This window comes from Gymnoscopelus microlampas, assembly GCF_963454915.1.
Source record: "Gymnoscopelus microlampas genome assembly, chromosome: 2".
NCBI classification, from domain to species: Eukaryota; Metazoa; Chordata; class Actinopteri; order Myctophiformes; family Myctophidae; genus Gymnoscopelus; species Gymnoscopelus microlampas.
In genome coordinates, this window is record NC_139939.1 from 9572207 (window position 1) to 9590756 (window position 18550).

The following is an 18550-nucleotide window of genomic DNA, read 5'->3' on the forward strand; positions in this document are numbered from 1 at the left end:
AAACCACAGCACTGGATACACTTTGTTTGTGTTGGTGGTTGCTCATCAATTTTGTAATAGCTTAGTTCCAAACTTAAATCTCCATGATTTTAAATGTGACTAATCAAGATTAAATACAGCTATTCATGTGATTAATTCGTTATTTTTTCTTAAATATATAATATATATATATATATATATATATATATATATATATATATATATATATATATATATATATATATATGTGTGTGTGTGTGTGTGTGTGTGTGTGTGTGTGCGTGCGTGCACAGAGAGTATAGTTTTAAAAGCTGTTTTAAGCAATACATTGATAAGGGAACAGAAGAGACAGCTGTGATGAGGCACTATGGGAGCCCTCTGTGTGTGTGTGTGTGTGTGTGTGTGTGTGTGTGTGTGTGTGTGTGTGTGTGTGTGTGTGTGTGTGTGTGTGTGTGTGTGTGTGTGTGTGTGTGTGTGTGTGTGTGTGCGCGTGTGTGTGTTGGGGGTGCATGTTTTGTGAATGTGTGCACGTGCATGTGTGTGTCAGGGCACCACAGCATCTGTTCCTCCACCGGCATATCTACCTCCCACCAGCATTGTAATTCACACACGGCCCCCTGCCTTCACCTGCAGGTAAATCAACAGGAACCCACAGACCCACGGCACAGTCCCCATGCAGGTGTCCTGGACCCATAACACCCCCAGGTGTCTCCATAAGACCTCACCAACATGTCAACAAACTGTGTAACGGCGTGGCTATAGCCTAACTTCATTAATGTTCTCCATAGTTCACCTGCGTTCACCCCTGCTACCCACAATGAGAAAACAAAACTTCATTCACATTGATCATATAACAGACACAAATGATTTCATGGAGCCGGTGACCTGCAGTATATCAATATTACAGTTACTGTATAAAGGGAATGGGGGGGGGGGGGGGGGGGGGTTTGGAAAGGAGTATAAAAAAGCATTGAATCATAAAAAAATATTTATTGTCATTATTATTTAATTCAAATTCACTGCGTTCAGCCACTTTTAACCACCCACATTCCACGGTACACTGTGAGTTTGTAGCTATTTTCAATTTTCTTTCTCTTTTTTTTAGGCCATTTTGAAATGGGAGCCGCAGCCAGAGGTTAGGGTCTTATTTAGGGGTCTTTGGCATTGGAAACGTTTGGAAACACCTGCGTTAGCCTGCTCACATAGCCATGAAATATGTTACAGGTGCATACAATAACTAACAATGATAAATCAACATTATAGAACACATTTTCGTTTTTTTTTCTACAGGAACATATATCTACAATACAAAAGCATAATTATGCAGCATCACTACTATGCTTTGCAACGTACTATAATAACAGTAACATAATTATTATAACGTATTTCCATTGTTCTGTCAGCCAAGAGATTGTGTGACATGTACCTTCACAAACATTTAGCTCACACTGATTCCTTCATCTCTGTCCCCGCTGTTGGCTGCGTCGACTCCATTTCCTCTCATTTGGCACTCTCTCCTGCTCCCTGGTGGAGCAGAGGGCGTTGATAATGATGCATGACTCTGGCCCTCAAACTCTTCCTGGGAAACCCCAGCAGGAAAACACAGTTTGGTCTTGTGACAGATGGGAGGACATTAGATGACATATTATGGATTAGCAGCGCTAGCAAACGTTGGCTTGTCACCTTAACTTTGCAGTTATACACATTTGTTTTCATCTGTGTATTCTGCGGGTTTAAGTATCCCAAAACTCGATAGATTTTTTCCTGTCTGGGACCCAAAATTCGTTAGCTCGCCCGCTTCAACAGGAGGCTAGAGGCTACGACTGGTTTTCGTTTCATCATCTGTCTAATTAGAGACTAACGAATAAACGAGACAAGGAACTATCTGGTAGAGTAGCAATAATAGAGTTTGGGCTCCAACCACTTTAGTTGAGAACCGATCTTGGTAGAATGATAAACTAGCAGTGATCCATGTCTGCAGGATCTCGGTTGACTACTGATTAAGTGCAGCTGGGCTTCCCAGGATCTGACTGTTGAGAACGACTGCACTAGATCACTCTGAATCATGCTAGGGCTAATGTCATTCGTCATTTGTCATGAGAAACAGGTCTCTTTTGGGGGACACTGCTAGCATCTTATCGCCCCCCCCCCCCCCCCCCCCCCGTGATGGGTTCTCCATCTTCTGCTCTATATCTGTCTGTACGCGTGGCAGCAACGATGTAGCAGCCAGTGTCCAACTGATAGAACCAACAGTGGTATGGGCCAGGGGTGTCTGGATAGTTACTGCCCACTACCACAGAGATTGGTGGTGGAAATTCACCACGGTGCATGCAGCTTGGCCTGGTGCTCCAACGAACACAATTGGCAGTGTTTTTGCGGGTGGGAAGCTGTTTGGGAAGGGACTGCACCAGCGACACTAGCGAAAGTTTGTTTTGGGGACCCAGGGGGGCCCCCAAATTATTTTTGGGGGGTCCCCAGATGATTAGCTTAATGTGCAATATTGTTTTCTCACTCAACAGTAAACAAACCAACATACAGTATAAGTGTATAAAGGGTATCTGCACCGTTTTAACTTCTTAAGTTCCATTTAATGACTTTTGAGACCTTTTTTTATACCAAATTGGTCAAATTGTCAAATACGTAAGATGGAGGCAATCATTGTGAAAAAAAGCAGATCTACAAGCTCACAACGCCTTGCAGTGCGAGGCGTTGTGAGCTTGTAGTTTGGCTATGTTCACAATATTTATCTGTGGAACTGTGAGAATTACATTAAGGTGTATTTCAGTGATGACATTAAGGGATAATTTCATCCTTTCTTTTCAACCGTTTTGTTCATCTTCAACAGGGTATTGCTGAGCGTGCAAGCTTTTAAAGTTACACACGTTCCCACTTGGGAACAGCCTTGGAATAATCACAGTATGCTACTGTTGGTTCCACAGGAACAACTGCCGGTTAAGTACCTTCCTCAACTGGATCTTGACAGCAGCTGCAGGCGGATGAGGGAACGCTACTCGCTGGAGAGCTTTTTGCTGCTGTTGTTCACAGTAACCATCATATTCACACGGTTAAGTATGTGCTCGACTGCAAATCTTTGAGTGGAAATTACATTACTGAATACAGAGAAACTGTTGGCCATGGAATTAAACATTGAAATGGAGTCACAGTAAAAATCTAGCCCATGGTGTTGTGTAAAGGTAACTTCATTGTGATCCAATGTAGGGAATAAAATGTATTCTCTAACAGTGTGTCAAGTCCAAGTGTGCATGCATGCTACTCCATCCATCCACACAGAATGTTCCACACGCTCTGGCCACTGGCGAAACATTGAAATATTACCACACGGTGGTGCTAATATTTTTGCCCCACCAGCGAGGCTTTAAGGATGGCGATGTTGATCGGTCAGTCGGTTGTTAAATAAAAAAAAAAAAAAAAAAAAAAAAACTTTTTGTGGATACTATTAGTGCCTGAATTACCACATCATGCTCTCTGGAGAATGAACCATAGTGATTCCGGTGACCCCACAGCCTTTCCTATAGTACCCAGCTTAGGCCCAAACTTCAAATTCCACACAGGATATCTCAAAGTATAAAAAGCTGATTGCCATGGAACTTTCTGAGATTGCGTTTGAGAATTCCATGACCTTTCCTCTAGTGCAGTGGTTCTCAACCTTTTTACAACAAGTACCACCTCAGATTTTATCTGTGATTCCAAGTACCACTACCGCCAAACGTGCACGCGCGCGCGATAATTTGCGCGCGCAGCGCGCGCGATTTTTTTTGCGGTTATTAGCGGTTATTGATGCTTTTTGGGCGGGTTTAGGATGGATTTAGGGCAGTGGTTTTCAACCTTTATCATGCCAAGGACCCCTAAATTGATAAACATTCGGCCGTGGACCCCCATTTGAAAATGTTTTGTGCCAGGGACCCCCAAAAGCAAAGATATCAGTTCATTTTCGCTTTAAAAAAAAAAAAAATATTCAAAGATATGCAACACTTTTTCAAGGTTTTTCCAAAAATAGCAGATCTACAAGCTCATAGCGCGGTGCCGTGCCTGCTGTTTTTGAATAGCCAAAGCTAAGTGGTTAAAAATGATTGTGACGCTATTAACTCATGTCCAACTTGACCATACTGTACAATACCAAGTACATTTTCAAAAAGCCAAAGTTTAAATGGGGCTGAAGCGGTTTATGTATGTTTTGTCATAATAATTAAAATCCACAAAGTTACTAGTAGTAACTAAAGTTTTCAAATAATTGAGGTGGAGTAAAAGTATAATATTTGCCTCTGAGATGTATTGGAATAGAAATAAAAATATTGCAAATTGGAAATACTCCAGTCAAGTAAAATTACCTTAAAATTATACTCAAGTACAGTATTTGAGTACATGTACTTAGTTACTTTCCACCACTGTCAGCATTAGATAAGATGAATTACTCACCTTCTGAAAAGATGAAAGAAAACACACTTTTGTTCCATAGCCCCACATTGTCTTGGTTTCAGAAATCATGGTTGTAAATATGAACTTTTGCCACAAAGTCTTTATATTCCATAATGTCCCATGACCCACGTCCATGTTATTTACATTTTGACGATGCACGTTAGTCAAGTGGAGCTGTGTTCCGTGAGCAGAAAGCTGTCAAGTGGCCTCCAGAAAATAAATCTGGTTTCCTTTCAAAACGATGTGCATTTCAGAATAAGAGGTTTTTTAAAACTCTATCCTTGTAATGTTACAATGCAACACACGTTTTATTTTGAAATCATACTACTGGAAGTAGAAGTACCCAGGTAGCCTAGTTGAAACTACTTAACTTCACGCGAAAGCAGCTGTTTATGCGGAACGGGGGGAGAAGAAAAAAAGTCAGACAAACAGTGGGGGGAAATCACGGATCTGTGAGAGTGTCCCGTCGTACACACACATTAATGAATGGTTGTGACGCCCTGTATGTTAATCTGACGTTAGTAGATTATGTTTTATTCTTGAACATGGCCATGGGTCTGTGGCAGGTTATTTAATATGGGATTTTCACAGCTGCCTTTGACTTTTTCTTAACGGAACGGCGTTCCGCCACCGAATCTTTTACCGGAACGCCGTTCCGGACCGTGCCGGCCCACTTTCACCCCTGCCCTTCACCGTGTTTGTTTTGATCGTGGCTACCAGTACCGGCGCATTCAAAGTAACAGCCAGGAAATGCGCTGTTCCCACGCTGACAAAATACAGCACTGAGCGCACTGGCCAATACAAACTAATAGGCGAGTGTGCTCCGGTGCGTATTTCCGAACGCACCCAAAAGTGTTCAACAAAACCTTTTTTAAATTAAATTTGAGTGATATTATGGTAATGTTATTTCCATTCAAAGTAGTATTTCGATAGTTTTATTATGTTTTCATATATATAATTTTTTTTTTTTTTTCATTTTCCCCCCACTTTTTTCATTTTTGGGAAGATTCTTCCGCGTACCACCAGGGGGGGGCTCAAGTACCACCGGTGGTACGCGTACCACAGGTTGAGAACCACTGCTCTAGTGCCATCCTCAGGCCAAAATGTCAACTTTTCGCACAAAATGTCCCAAAATATAATAGGCAGATTGCAGGATGAACCCTTCGGAATTTAGGAAACCCATGGTCTTTCCTCTATAACACAGTGGTTCTCAAACCTTTTGGGCTCCGGGCAACCCTATACATATTCTTATTTCATCCATGGCACCCCTAAAATGCTGTTACTTTTCACTCTAGCACCTTATATGTACAGTATGGGTTAGGTCAAGTGAACCCTGGGTGCAAAGTTGCTCCGATCCGCACGGACCTAGGCCCAAACACTGTTCAGGGGACTGCCATGAGAATAGTCACACACACACACACACACACACACACACACACACACACACACACACACACACACACACACACACACACACACACACACACACACACACACACACACACACACACACACACACACACACACACACACACACTGTTCAAATCTAGACGGCTGGCGCCTTCGAGCTTTCTTCATCCATCATGCAAAAGGAAAAGATGAATATCAGGTATCCTACTGTTCCGTGCAACATTTCTCGACATCTGCATACCACAGCGGGTCAAATTGCTCATACAACGCCACGCAATGTCGGGAGGCACTTTGCGAGCAGTGGAGGCGAGAGACTCCACAGGTGTTAACTATTCATAATCCCAAACAAACAAATAAGAAAGAAAATCTCTTATGTTCAAAAGCCTATTATGGAGGAACACATAATTGGCCTGGCAGCCTTCAGATGAAAATCACTATATTCATGATTTAGAAGAAGACACGTTTTCAAATTGCAGAGCTTGAAGACGAGGCAAGTTTAAGAGCTTGGATGGTTCATAGTGTAGCACAAGAAATGCGTGTTGAAGGAGCGAGAAAAAAGAAAAGAGTATACACCAGTGTACTATTACCAGTGGTTCTCAAACAGTGGTCCGGGGACCACCAGTGGTCCTTGAGGCGGTTCCAGGTGGTCCCCAGCTTAATGATGGAAGAGTTGGTAACCAAATGGACCCTTATTAGGTAGATCTTTAACTCTTGAGAGTGTAAAATGAAACCAAATGGACCCTTACGGGTCCATTTGGTTCCATTTTACGCTCTCAACACTAAAGAGTTACATTATTGTTAAACAGCCACATTAACTAATTAAAGAATTTTTATTTGCCTGTTATCTCTCCTATGGTGCCAACATCAATACAGCATGGATGGAATTGTGGACAAAATCGGATCCAACGTCTTCATATCGTATCCAAAAGTCTTGGGTCTGAGAGTCTAAATCTCATCAAATGGTGGTCCGTGGCTCAAATGCCGCATAAATAATGGACCTTGATATGAAAAGGGTTGAAAACCACTGCTATACACATACAGTACACACAACCATGAGTGTCCGGACACATATCATCCTTGACAAATATATTGTAAAGGGGAGTTGACTGTCTTGGTAAGGTCATGTTCTTTTTCCATGTTTCAGGCATTTTCATTTTACTTTCATTAATGTAAAACATTGCATGTTTGTGTAAGACAGATGCAATTACGGACACTGGAGAAAGGTTAAACCTACTATTTCCCTCTAATCTACCTCGGACACCTGCAGAAAGGTATAATTGCTTCCATCTTCCTGCCCTTTTGCATGTTGCCTTCATGAATCTATCTAATCTAACAAGAACGTCTCTTAAGTCTGTCCATTAGACCAAACATTAAATTCAGCCGTCTAGTTAATTGCACCAACGGAGAAACAGGAAAGTCTTTCATTAATTGGCATTGGCAAGATAAAACAAGTTCACTTCAAAACGCGATAGATTAATTTTCTAACAAATTACTCAACTTTCGGTTTAATCATGCCGAGCCAGTTGATGGGGAAGCAGTATTTATTCAGCACGAAAATGATAAGCAAGGATGTGCACGTGCACAGACAGACAGACAGACAGACTGCACATACTATATACATTCAGATTCACTACAAATATTCAGTGCCAGTGCTAACTACTTATACCCTGCAGCTAATACTTTGCTGTACATAAAAATGCAGACAATTCTATTCTATTCTAAAAAAGAACACATTTTGTCAAATGTTTTTTTTTGACAAAATGTTAACCTTTTATGACGTGCCCATAATATTGATGCTAGTCTTCATGTTTTTCTCTTTGTCTCGGTTTGTTTTGGACTTTTACTCTTACCCCTACAACCCTGTTACTGTTGCTGAACCCAAAACCTTCCTCCGGGCATCAATAAAACTTTACTTCATCTCATCTTTTCTTACACACACTCAATTGTAATGCCTTCACTGATGCTGTATAACAGTGGTTTTCAACCCTTTTTCATGTCAAGGACCCCTAAATTGACACTTATTAGCCCGCGGACCCCCATTTGAAAAGATATGCCAAGGACCCTCATAAGAGAAGATTTTTACGGCTCTAGCAGTGATTTTCAAGCATTTTAATTTCAAGGACCCCCAGTTTGACATGCATTAGGGCTACAGACCCCCATTTAATGGCATTTCTATCTCTGGGACCCCAATTTATATTCTAAAATCAATGTTAATTTAACTCAGAGAGTGTACAAATGGAACCAAATGGACCCTTACGGTCCATTTGGTTCCATTTGTACACTCTCTGAGTTACAGACCCATAAGGCTCCATTTGGCTCCTAACTATCTATCATTTAGCTGGGGACCACCTGGAATCCCTTCAAGGACCACTGCTGTATAAGACCTAGTTGGAGCTGTTGTTTGCAAACAGTCTGATCTCAGCTCTGAGCTATACTATTCACATTTCATCACATTCTTCTGACTCATCATGCTGTTGATCGACTGCCTGTAACAGACAGAACAGACATGATACAAATGAAGGTCTCATGTTCCACCTTGACACAAGATGTCTGTCAAGCAGAAAGCCCAGAAGACGAGAACAAGTGAGGCGTGAAACGTTTTGTTTTTTTCTTTTTGCAAAACAGTCATGAATGCAAAGAGAGAGAGAGAGAGAGAGAGAGAGAGAGAGAGAGAGAGAGAGAGAGAGAGAGAGAGAGAGAGAGAGAGAGAGAGAGAGAGAGAGAGAGTGTGGGGCTGAGAGGTTGCGAGAGGTTCAGTCAGAATGAACAAACAAATGAGGGAGAGAAAGAGAGAAAATGGAAGACCAAGAAAAGAAAGAGGAACAATGAATCAATGAGAAAGGAGTTGATGAATGTGAAAGAGGGAGAGGGAGAGGGAGAGAGAGAGAGAGAGAGAGAGAGAGAGAGAGAGAGAGAGAGAGAGAGAGAGAGAGAGAGAGGCAGAGAGCAAAAGGAGAGCTAGGAATCCTGAGAGGATCTGTCAGCTCTTGTTGGCTGTGATTCTAATGGAAGGCCTCGCTCCTCTCCCCCTAACCCATTTGGCCTTAATTCCAGCATTGCTTTCCAAACTTTTTAAACTTTAATGGCCCCCTCCTTAAGTGCCAGCTGCTGACAACATTGATTTGGCTTTAAGCCTCGCTGTCCCGCGTGCCTTTTATTTTCCCCTTGCAGAATCGACAGAAACATCTATTTTCTGCCCCCCCCCCTCCTCCCCCTGCTCTCCTCTCATCCTCCCCTCATCCCCTCTTTCTCTCCCCGGTTCATTTGACGGTGTCAGCGGTCACAGGAGGCAGCTTGTGTGAGAGCGGTTGAAAGGGAAAGCGATTTGGATAAGCTGTTCGTTTTCTGCGTCAATTTAATTTAAAATAACGTTTTTTTGCTTAGTTAAGAAAGCAGTCCGGATTGACTGAGAGGGGGTTATTTTTCTGGCAAGTTAATAGTAGGTATGTGGGGCGGACACACTGAACGACTGAACACATTATTCACAAGAAACATGTTACTCGATTATAGCTGGTCACAATGGTCATTAAACACTTAAGTCCAATACATGTGGTCGTACACTAAATAGCGAAAGAAAGAAAGAAAGAAAGAAAGAAAGAAAGAAAAACTAATAATACATCTTTGGAAATTGTTGATATACTCACTACTATTGATATTGTTTGAACATTTCTATACAATATTTTGAATACTTGAATATTATTATTAAAAGCAAGTACTCCAGTACATTAACTCGAGCACACATTTGACAGAGCAACTTTCCCTTGCCGTTCTGAGTAATATTTACCAGGAGTATCTATACTTTGCCTCGAGTACTGGGTGTTGAGTACTTTGTCCACCACTGCCTTCTGGTAACAAGCCTGGCTTGTTTCCTCTTTCCTCCCCAGCTGAATGCAACGAGGTCCCCCGGTGTTACCTGGACCAAAACGAACGCTCGTAAAAATGAAGTGGCTGTGAAGTACAGGGCTTTTCAGACATTACGTCAGTTAGTACCGCAACCATAAAATAGTTTACTACCATAAAAAATACTTTGCTATTTTATAGCCTGTGGTGCAGTCACTGCTACGACAGTGTGTGTGAATGGACAGCAGAAGGGCGCATACAAGCGCGCGCACGCACGCGCGCACGCACGCACATACACACAGACAGACAGACAGACAGACAGACAGACAGACAGACAGACAGTCAGACAGACAGACAGACAGACAGACAGACAGACAGACAGACAGACAGACAGACAGACAGACAGACAGACAGACAGACAGACAGACAGACAGACAGACAGACAGACAGACAGACACACACACACACACACACACACACACACACACACACACACACACACACACACACACAGATGGATACATCTGCTGTTAGCCCGTCTGTCTGTCAATGATCTGTGTTTGTTCGACCTCTTGTCTGTTTGTTTGGCTGCCTGCCTGCTACTGTCTGTCTGTCTGTCTTTTTTTTGCAGCATCCGGGCCTCGACACTCTACAGGGAAGACCATAGACATATAAAGGTAGACGCCTCCTTCGGCTCTGAAGCATTCGTATCTCGGGCACGCTTCCTTGTTCCGCAGGGCTATCCCATATAAGGCTTGGGCAAGCTGGAAACTTCCGTGTGCGTCACAGAAGGGGGCGTTCGGTAGGCCAATCAAAGGCAGGTGGGGCCGGTCTTTTCTTAAGAGGCAGTCGCGCAGCAACTAGTCAGTTAGACACGCTGTGATTGGCCAGTAGTTAAAGCAATGTGATTGATCAGTAGTCAAACAGCCCTGCGGAAGAGCCTTGTATTGAGATACCAGTCGCTGCAATGAACTGCAGAGGCCAATGAGGTATCTAGGTTTCTATATCTATGGGGAAGACAGCCAAGGGTTCCCGAACCCACTGTCAGTGCACTGTGGTTAAAAACCAGACAGAACAGCACCACGGCGACCCCCAGTCAGTCAGTCTGTTTGTTTGTTTGTTTGTTTGTTTTTTGGGGGGTCTGTTTATTTCCTCCAACTTTAAATACAATTTACATGTGCACATCGACACTGTCAGGCATAAACCTTGTATGTTTTTTTCAAAAAAGAATACCCTATTTTTATACTTGAGAGAGTGTTCCACACTTGATATAATTGATTGTAAATATGCGTTGTGCCCTGACAGACTGACTCAGTCATGCATATCACTCGTTATTGCATGGGTGAAATAGGCTCTCCCTCCCTCTCCAACTGACTGTCTATTCTCTGTCTCTCTTTCTCAGTGATCATCAAACTCCATATTTGGGCATAATCGAGGCACATATGGGACTGTGACGTAGTCGTTGCTTAACAATGTTGATTTGTTCAGGCATCGGAAATCTCCATTTGTGGGCATGAAACTATTGCCTATCAATGTCGTAACCATTTAATTTCCCCAGCTGGGCTATAGCTCCTCTAGATATCAATACATGGTACTTTGACAGCCATTTTTTTCTCAACATACTGCCGTGTACCAGCTGTGGCTACGACTATAAGCCTTGCCATATGCTATAAGCCTTCTATGAACCATTGAAGGACGCTGTTTTACCCACTGTGTTTTGGTTCTTTAGTGTCTGGATAGATTCCAGTGTTTCCGGGAATTCTACCGTCCACAGAAACCCTGTTTTCGTCCATGATTGTCATGTCTGTAATGAGGTATTTTTGGCTCATTGCCTTTCTGGCTCCTTGGTGGGTCCAATGTGCTATTAAATCGGGCATTACGGAGGAGAATCTGAAAGAAACCCTTAACGCCATACTCTCAGATTTTGAGGTTCTTCCCGCGTCTGGAATTCAGCTACACTCTGTGAGCAGAGATGTCAGCACCCAGTCCCACCTGGAACGGCTGGTCAGCTTCACAGCCTTGCAGAGACATTTCAAACTTTACCTGACCACTAACATGGACCTGTTCACTGACAACTTTAAGGCTGTCTTCGTCGACAAAGACGGGAGAGAGGAGAGCTACGATGGACGCCTACAGAACTACTTCCTCGGACATGTTGTAGGAGAAGAAAATTCCCGCGTGCAGGCACACATAGATGGTGAGGAGTTCTCTGCCCACATCCAAATGGAGGAAGCCGAGTACAATGTAGAGCCTCTGTGGAGGTTCACAGAGTCCAGCCCTGACGGCCGCCTGCTGGTTTATCGCTCCGAGGACATCAAGAACGTAAGGCGCATCGCGTCTCCCAGTGTGTGTGGCGATATCCACGCAGAAGACGCTCAGGACCTGTTTCCAGAGGCTGCCTGGAGGAACAGGGACGGACACGCGGGGGAGAACGAGACAAGTATGCACAGACTGAAACCGCAAACCCACGATCAGAAGAACACCTGTCCCCTCCTGCTGGTGGCGGACTACAGATTCTTCCAACAGATGGGTCGTGGAGAAAAGAGTGTTGCTCTCAACTATATGATTGAGTTGATTGAACGGGCGGATGACCTATTCAGGAGTACCACCTGGAACGATGAATTTAAAGGCTATGGAGTCCAGATCAGCCAAATCATCATTCACAAGGAGCCTACCAGGCCTCCCCGGGGCGGTGAAACAGGCTGGGTCCACTATAACATGGAGAACAGCCCAGTGGTAGGAAAGGAGTCATGGAACTCCAGGAGTCTTCTGTTGCGATTCAGCAAAGACATTGCCTCTGAGGTGTGCCTGGCTCATCTGCTCACCCATCAGGACTTTGAGGATAACGTCCTGGGGCTGGCCTATGTGGCGTCTGGCAAAGACCAAAGCCTGTCTGGAGTCTGCTCCAAACCAATCTATAATCCTCCCAAGAAGTTTTACCTGAACACTGGCTTGACCACCACCAGACTGTATGGGAAAGCCTCTTTAACAAAGGCAGTTGACTTGGTGATCACCCATGAATTGGGCCACAACTTTGGGGCGTGGCACGATGATCCAGACAACATCGAGTGTGCCCCTAATGACGACCATGGTGGAAGGTTTGTCATGTACCCCTTCGCTGTGAGTGGAGACCACATTAACAACAAGCACTTCTCTCCATGCAGTAAGAGGTCTATAGGGAAGGTGCTGCAATGGGTTCCAATCAGGGCTCCAAAGTGCTTCCAGGAGAGGAACAGTAAGCTCTGTGGGAACTCGCGGGTCGAGGAGGGTGAGGAATGTGACCCGGGGCAGCACCACCTCGGCGATGACGAATGCTGCACAGCCAACTGCAAGTTAAAACCTGGCAAACAGTGCAGTGACAGGAATAGTCTTTGCTGCGAGAGGTGCATGTTTGAGGAGGCAGGGAAGACGTGTCAGGACCCCATCAATGCTACTTGTAAGGGCATGTCCAAATGCACAGGCACCAGCAGCGAGTGTCCGCCTCCTGAACTTGCCGCTGACGGTGTTGCCTGTGTTGACAACGGACTGTGTCGTGGTGGAGAATGCAATCCTTTTTGTGAGGCCACACAGAAACTCAAGTCCTGCGCATGCAACGAGATCGAGGACTCTTGCAAACTGTGTTGCAGGGGCAAAGATGGCACATGCACTCCCTTAATTCAACCCAATGATGGCAAATTCCTCTTCCTGCGCAAGGGCAAACCCTGCACCGTGGGATTCTGTGACGGGGGCGGAAAGTGCATGAAGCGGGTGCAGGATGTAATCGAGAGGCTGTGGGATTTCATTGACAAGCTGGACATTGACACATTCAGGAAGTTCCTGGCTGATAACATAGTGGGCTCAGTAGTGGTTATCTCCCTGGTCTTCTGGATTCCCCTCAGCATCCTGGTTCACTGTGTGGACAAACGCCTTGACCAGCAGTATGAAGACAATACCGAGACGTTAGATCCCAACATCTAACCTGACCAAGCAGTCAACAAATGCCCAGCAGCCCAGAATCTGCACCCGTGCGCATCACAGCTGCTCATTGCGTACGAGATCCTCTTACGAGGATCTGACCGAGCCGGACCCACTGCGCACGGGACAGATGGCGCCTCAAGAGACAGGACTGCATTGACAGTAAAGAGACGGGATTGAAGGCCTTTTGTTGAAAACACACAGACACAGGCAACACATTCAAGTACAAAAGACATAATATGCAATTTCTTGTTGACACCCAGACAATGGTAGATAAACATTTACATATTACATAATTTTACGTTCATCTTTTTTGAATTTATCTAGGATGACTTAGAGGTAACATGTAGTTATGAAACGGTCAAACATAAGATATTAATAAAACCAAATATATTGTATACAGATCATACTTCAGTAGTCTTGTAATACCTTTTTTGAAGGAGAAACACCTGTGCCTTTTATACTTAGTTACACAAGCAATAGCTGTGACATCAACTTGATGAACCTCGGGGAGATTAAGTGGCTGATTGCCTTCAGAGACAAATGACCACAAACCGGTCTCCCAAAAGCAGCAGGTCCTATTTGTTTTGTTTTGTTATGTGATGCTGTACTGGTAAAAATTGATGAGAGGTAGCATGAGCGATAACGCTTGGTAAAGGACCTGGGCTGTTGTGTGTAATGGCCGGAGGAGAAGGTTTATACTGCAGTACGTACGGGTTTGAGTGAAAAAAGCTAAAGGTATCTTGACAGTACTGAGAGGAAGGTTATAAAGCTGGTAAGCAGTGAAGTTATCTGCTGAATTGATAGGCTCTGTGTTCTAGATGCTCTGGGGAGTGTGTGTGTGTGTGTGTGTGTGTGTGTGTGTGTGTGTGTGTGTGTGTGTGTGTGTGTGTGTGTGTGTGTGTGCATGTGTGAGTGGGGGCGAATCCATGCCTTGGATATTTTGCCTTATATAGTATTTTGTGTGACCAGATGTTGAAATGTTTTCAAATCCTGCTTCTGGACATATTGGATTAAATACATGCATTTGCTTTTGGGAAATGCACACTGTCTGATAATTAAATGTCTGGTATTTGCATTTTGACCAAGCAGCCACCACTAATCCACTACGGTTACGTTATAGAACTCGCATTGTGCATTTTCCTTATATGCAGATATGACATGAACATTACTAAGGGCCTGCCACTGGCACTGCAAGTCAGTGGGAAGTCCAAGCCTTCTCATGGAGAAAGGGGGCCATTTACCATGTGTGAAATGGTGTAATTTCATTGTGAAGTGGTGTCATTTCACACCTGGCCGGCAATTCAATGGTGGCAATTCAGTGGAGACAAAAGAGGAACAAGTGTGAAGAACTCGGCTGTCTTATCTGTACAATAAATGACTTACTTACTTTGGAGTGTTGCCACTTTTTTGTCCATGTGATATGGTCTGCTGGACAGAACATTGCAGCATCTTCTACAACTTAGATGTACAGTATGTCTCTTCTTTAGGTTGAGTGCAATTGAGTGCAAAACTGCAAGTATATAGGGCACTGGTCCCATTAACTATCCTGATGCACACTTTAGTGTGTATCTCTACCTTTCTTACATTCTTAAACCATTTCATTAACCGACTGGCTGTTGGCTCCGACTCGCTGTTGGCTGCATAATTTCAGAAATATATGGGAGCTGATGTAATATCTGAATTCCCTGTGTGATTTTTTTGCCAATTGCCCCTGCTCTGGGGTCTTTGTCCTGACAGTTTTAGAACCATCCAAAGGGACGCAGTGACAAATAACAGCCGTTTCAAAACCGAATTGGCTCACGATAATGGAGCATCTTCTACAGACCAAGGTCAATACAGTGGATAAATGCCCACCCTCCATTTGTACACTATTTAGTGTGTGGAGAGGTGGCTTTTGACCTGAGGCTTAAGACGTAAGACCCACACGGTTGACTATTGCTTGATGACTATTGATCTCTTACATAATGGAATCTTGACAATGCACCACGTTATTGTCACTGCTCACTCTATTGCTCACTTATCGCTGTTATATTTACTATATCCATCACCGTGGATAACTGTTGATAGACTGTATTCATTATTAATATGTTAGTTTTTGATGGTGACAGACGTTACCTTTAAGAGCCAAGAGCTAACATCACAATCCGAGTTATCGCCATGCTTCTTGATATCGTGCTGAAGAGGAATAATTATATTGTCAGTCATTTTAATGTTGGATATATCAGCTAGACAGCCTTCATTAGTGTTTGACAAATAATGAGGTATCACCAATACATAGGTGGCAGGTCATATGACATCATTAGTCTCCTAATTATCATAACTAGATGTCAGGGCCTCACATCTAGTTAAACAAATACAGGTCAAGAGACCCAAAGCGCCAAAGCCTGGTGTGAGGAGATGGTTTGCGGCCCTCACATTTAGGCTGGGGCTGATTTATGAACCATGACGGCGACCTGGCCTAATTATAGCTCTGCACACACGTCATGCGAAGTCCGGCCTCTCTGGCCTCTCCTCTCCTCTCGGCTCCTCTCCTCTCCTCCCCTCTTTCCTTTGCGGGCCTAACCTCTAGTCACATCCTCCCAACCTCGGTCATGTGATAAAGAGGTCAGACTTCCTGTATCTGGTTGCTATGGCAACCTGCCAGATCAGGCAGGCGAATCAGAGAACCAATCAAACCGAGAGTCTGATCACTGATCGAGGTGGGGTAAGATGTACAAAACATAGCCATAGCTCTGATCACAGTCTGTGACGGGTCTTGGAGGCATGTGGAGTGATCCTGTGCTTGCGAAACGCTGCCGAACTTCGGAGCTTTTGTCAATTATATAGTAGTAAGATTATACCGTTTATGTCCATATTCAAGGAAGAAGTGATGCATGAAAAAAAAAAAATCAAGAATATAGGCCTACATGTTTAAGACATAATTGTCACCGTCTGGCTGAAAAGTTGTTATTTTCATATTTCTTTCCATAAATGAATGGAACGAAAACATACTCTCCACCATGCCTTCGGCCTGGCGGAGACGAAAAACAGATTTTTCTGCCCGACAGCAACCATATACATTGGAACACAAGATCTATTTCACTTTTCCTGTTAGTGTCTTTGGACATACAAGGTTTCCGCCCGACAGCAACAATATGGGAGTGAAAGTGTTTACTGATAGTCTGCTGATAGTCCAACATTTGGGGAAGTAAGTAAGGAGCTGTCTGGTTGACAGGGAGAGGATCGAGAAATCGAAAGGGAGAAAACATAAAGTCAGTGAAAACAAAGAGAGAGTAAATTGGAATGATAACGCGTCAACAAAGGCCGAGAGAGGAAGTTAAAACAAAGAACAAGCGAACAAAGGAGACAGAAGACTGAAAGGAGGTTACAAAAAGGGGGGGGGGGAAAGACGTTTTTTCCTCCTTGCAGCATGACAGCCACGGTGATGTATTGACCGGGACAGGGCAGAGTTAATTAGAAAGGCTGTGAGCTACGAGAGAGAGAGAGAGAGAGAGAGAGAGAGAGAGAGAGAGAGAGGGTGCGAGCGAGAGTGGGGAGAAGGGAAGAGTTAAACGTGTGAGAAGAGATCTAAAGAGAAGCGAGGAGTAATGCAAAGGTTAGAGGAGTTGAAGAGAGTGGGGAGAGGAGAGGAGACAGGAGACACAATAAGGGAACAAGGAGGTACAGATGGAGGGAGGGGAAGATCGAGGACACAAGCGGAGAGGAGAGCAAGAGAGAGAGTGCAGAGATGAGAGCAGGAGAAGAGAGAGAGAGGAAATGCAACTGAAGAGGATGGAAAGGCAGAGTGACAGACATGGACCCCTTGGATGTAAAATAAGAGCTCCCTCTAGGGGTTGTGCTGCTTCATGGCAGTCCAGTCACTAGTTTGACGACCTAGTCACTTGTTTGGGGCCAAAGTGTTGGCTGGATGGTCTGCAGTGGTCAGCATTTGCTGTATAGTGCAGGGGTCTTCAATGTTTTCAGGCCAAGGACCCCCTAGCTGAGAGAGAGAGAGAGATGAAGCAGGGACCCCCTACTCTATATTGTATAAAATTGTGTTTCAGATTAAAAAACATTTTTTTACTTAGTCTGCTATTTTTTCCCTCTACAACTATAGCCTTTTTGCCGAAAATAGCCGATCTACAAGCTCTCAGCGCCTCGCAGCGCGAGGCGTTGAGAGCTTGTAGATCGGCTATTTTCGGCTAATGTTCCCCTCAGAAAAGGAATTCTAGGGTTTAAGTGGTTAATGTAAAAAAAATGAAATCCTATCACACAAAGATTTGGCGCACCCCCTATATTAGCTCTGTTGAAGACCCCTGGTATAGTGTCTTCATCAGAAGCACTTTACAATGTACATTGTGCATTGCTTTCACCCACTCGCTCATAGCGGAGGCAGTCATGCAAGGCACCAAGGACACTTTGACATAATGCCCAGAGGAACCGGGAACCAAACCGGTAATTGAACTGTGACCCTTCCCCGGCCCCCGACACGGACGCACGCACACACCAAGGTTATTATAGTTTTGCATTTTTCATTAGTTTTATTTTTTATTTTTTGGACTTTTGGTTTGCAATTTCAGTTTAGTTTTGATTACCGTAATTTCCGGACTATAAAGCGCACCTGAATATAAGCCGCACCAGCCAAATTTATAGAAAACTAGAAAATGTGCTCCTCGGAGCACAGGTCTCCGCCAGGCGAGGTGGTAAAACTGTTCCTGATTAATTCTGTCTTACCTATTTATATTACATATTGTGATGTCACGAGAAGCTTGACCAATGTTAGGTGTTCACAGGACGGACACACACACGGACGGACGGACAAAGTGAAAACATACTCTCCACCATGCCTTCGGCCTGGCGGAGACTTCGGCCTTGGGTCCACTTTCTGACATCTTCTTTAAGAATGCGGCACCAGCTTCATCAACTTGAACGTCTTCTAGTTCTTTAA

General features: G+C 44.0%; 3 protein-coding genes across 3 annotated transcripts in view; 2 read left to right on the plus strand and 1 right to left on the minus strand.

Annotated features, from left to right (window-relative positions):
* The window catches only part of LOC311059509 (uncharacterized protein), a 564856-nt gene that overhangs the window by 168606 nt on the left and 377700 nt on the right, over positions 1-18550 (plus strand). The gene's annotated exons all lie outside the window — the stretch shown is intronic.
* Positions 1-18550, minus strand: part of LOC311064280 (zeta-sarcoglycan-like) — a gene marked incomplete at both ends in the record, with an annotated part of 321667 nt that overhangs the window by 9528 nt on the left and 293589 nt on the right. The gene's annotated exons all lie outside the window — the stretch shown is intronic.
* Positions 11458-13623, plus strand: LOC311064291 (disintegrin and metalloproteinase domain-containing protein 17-like; the record flags this gene model as incomplete). Its single annotated transcript, XM_084084125.1, has 1 exon — positions 11458-13623. One exon carries the CDS (start codon positions 11458-11460, stop codon positions 13621-13623), a length of 2166 nt encoding a protein of 721 aa, XP_083940251.1.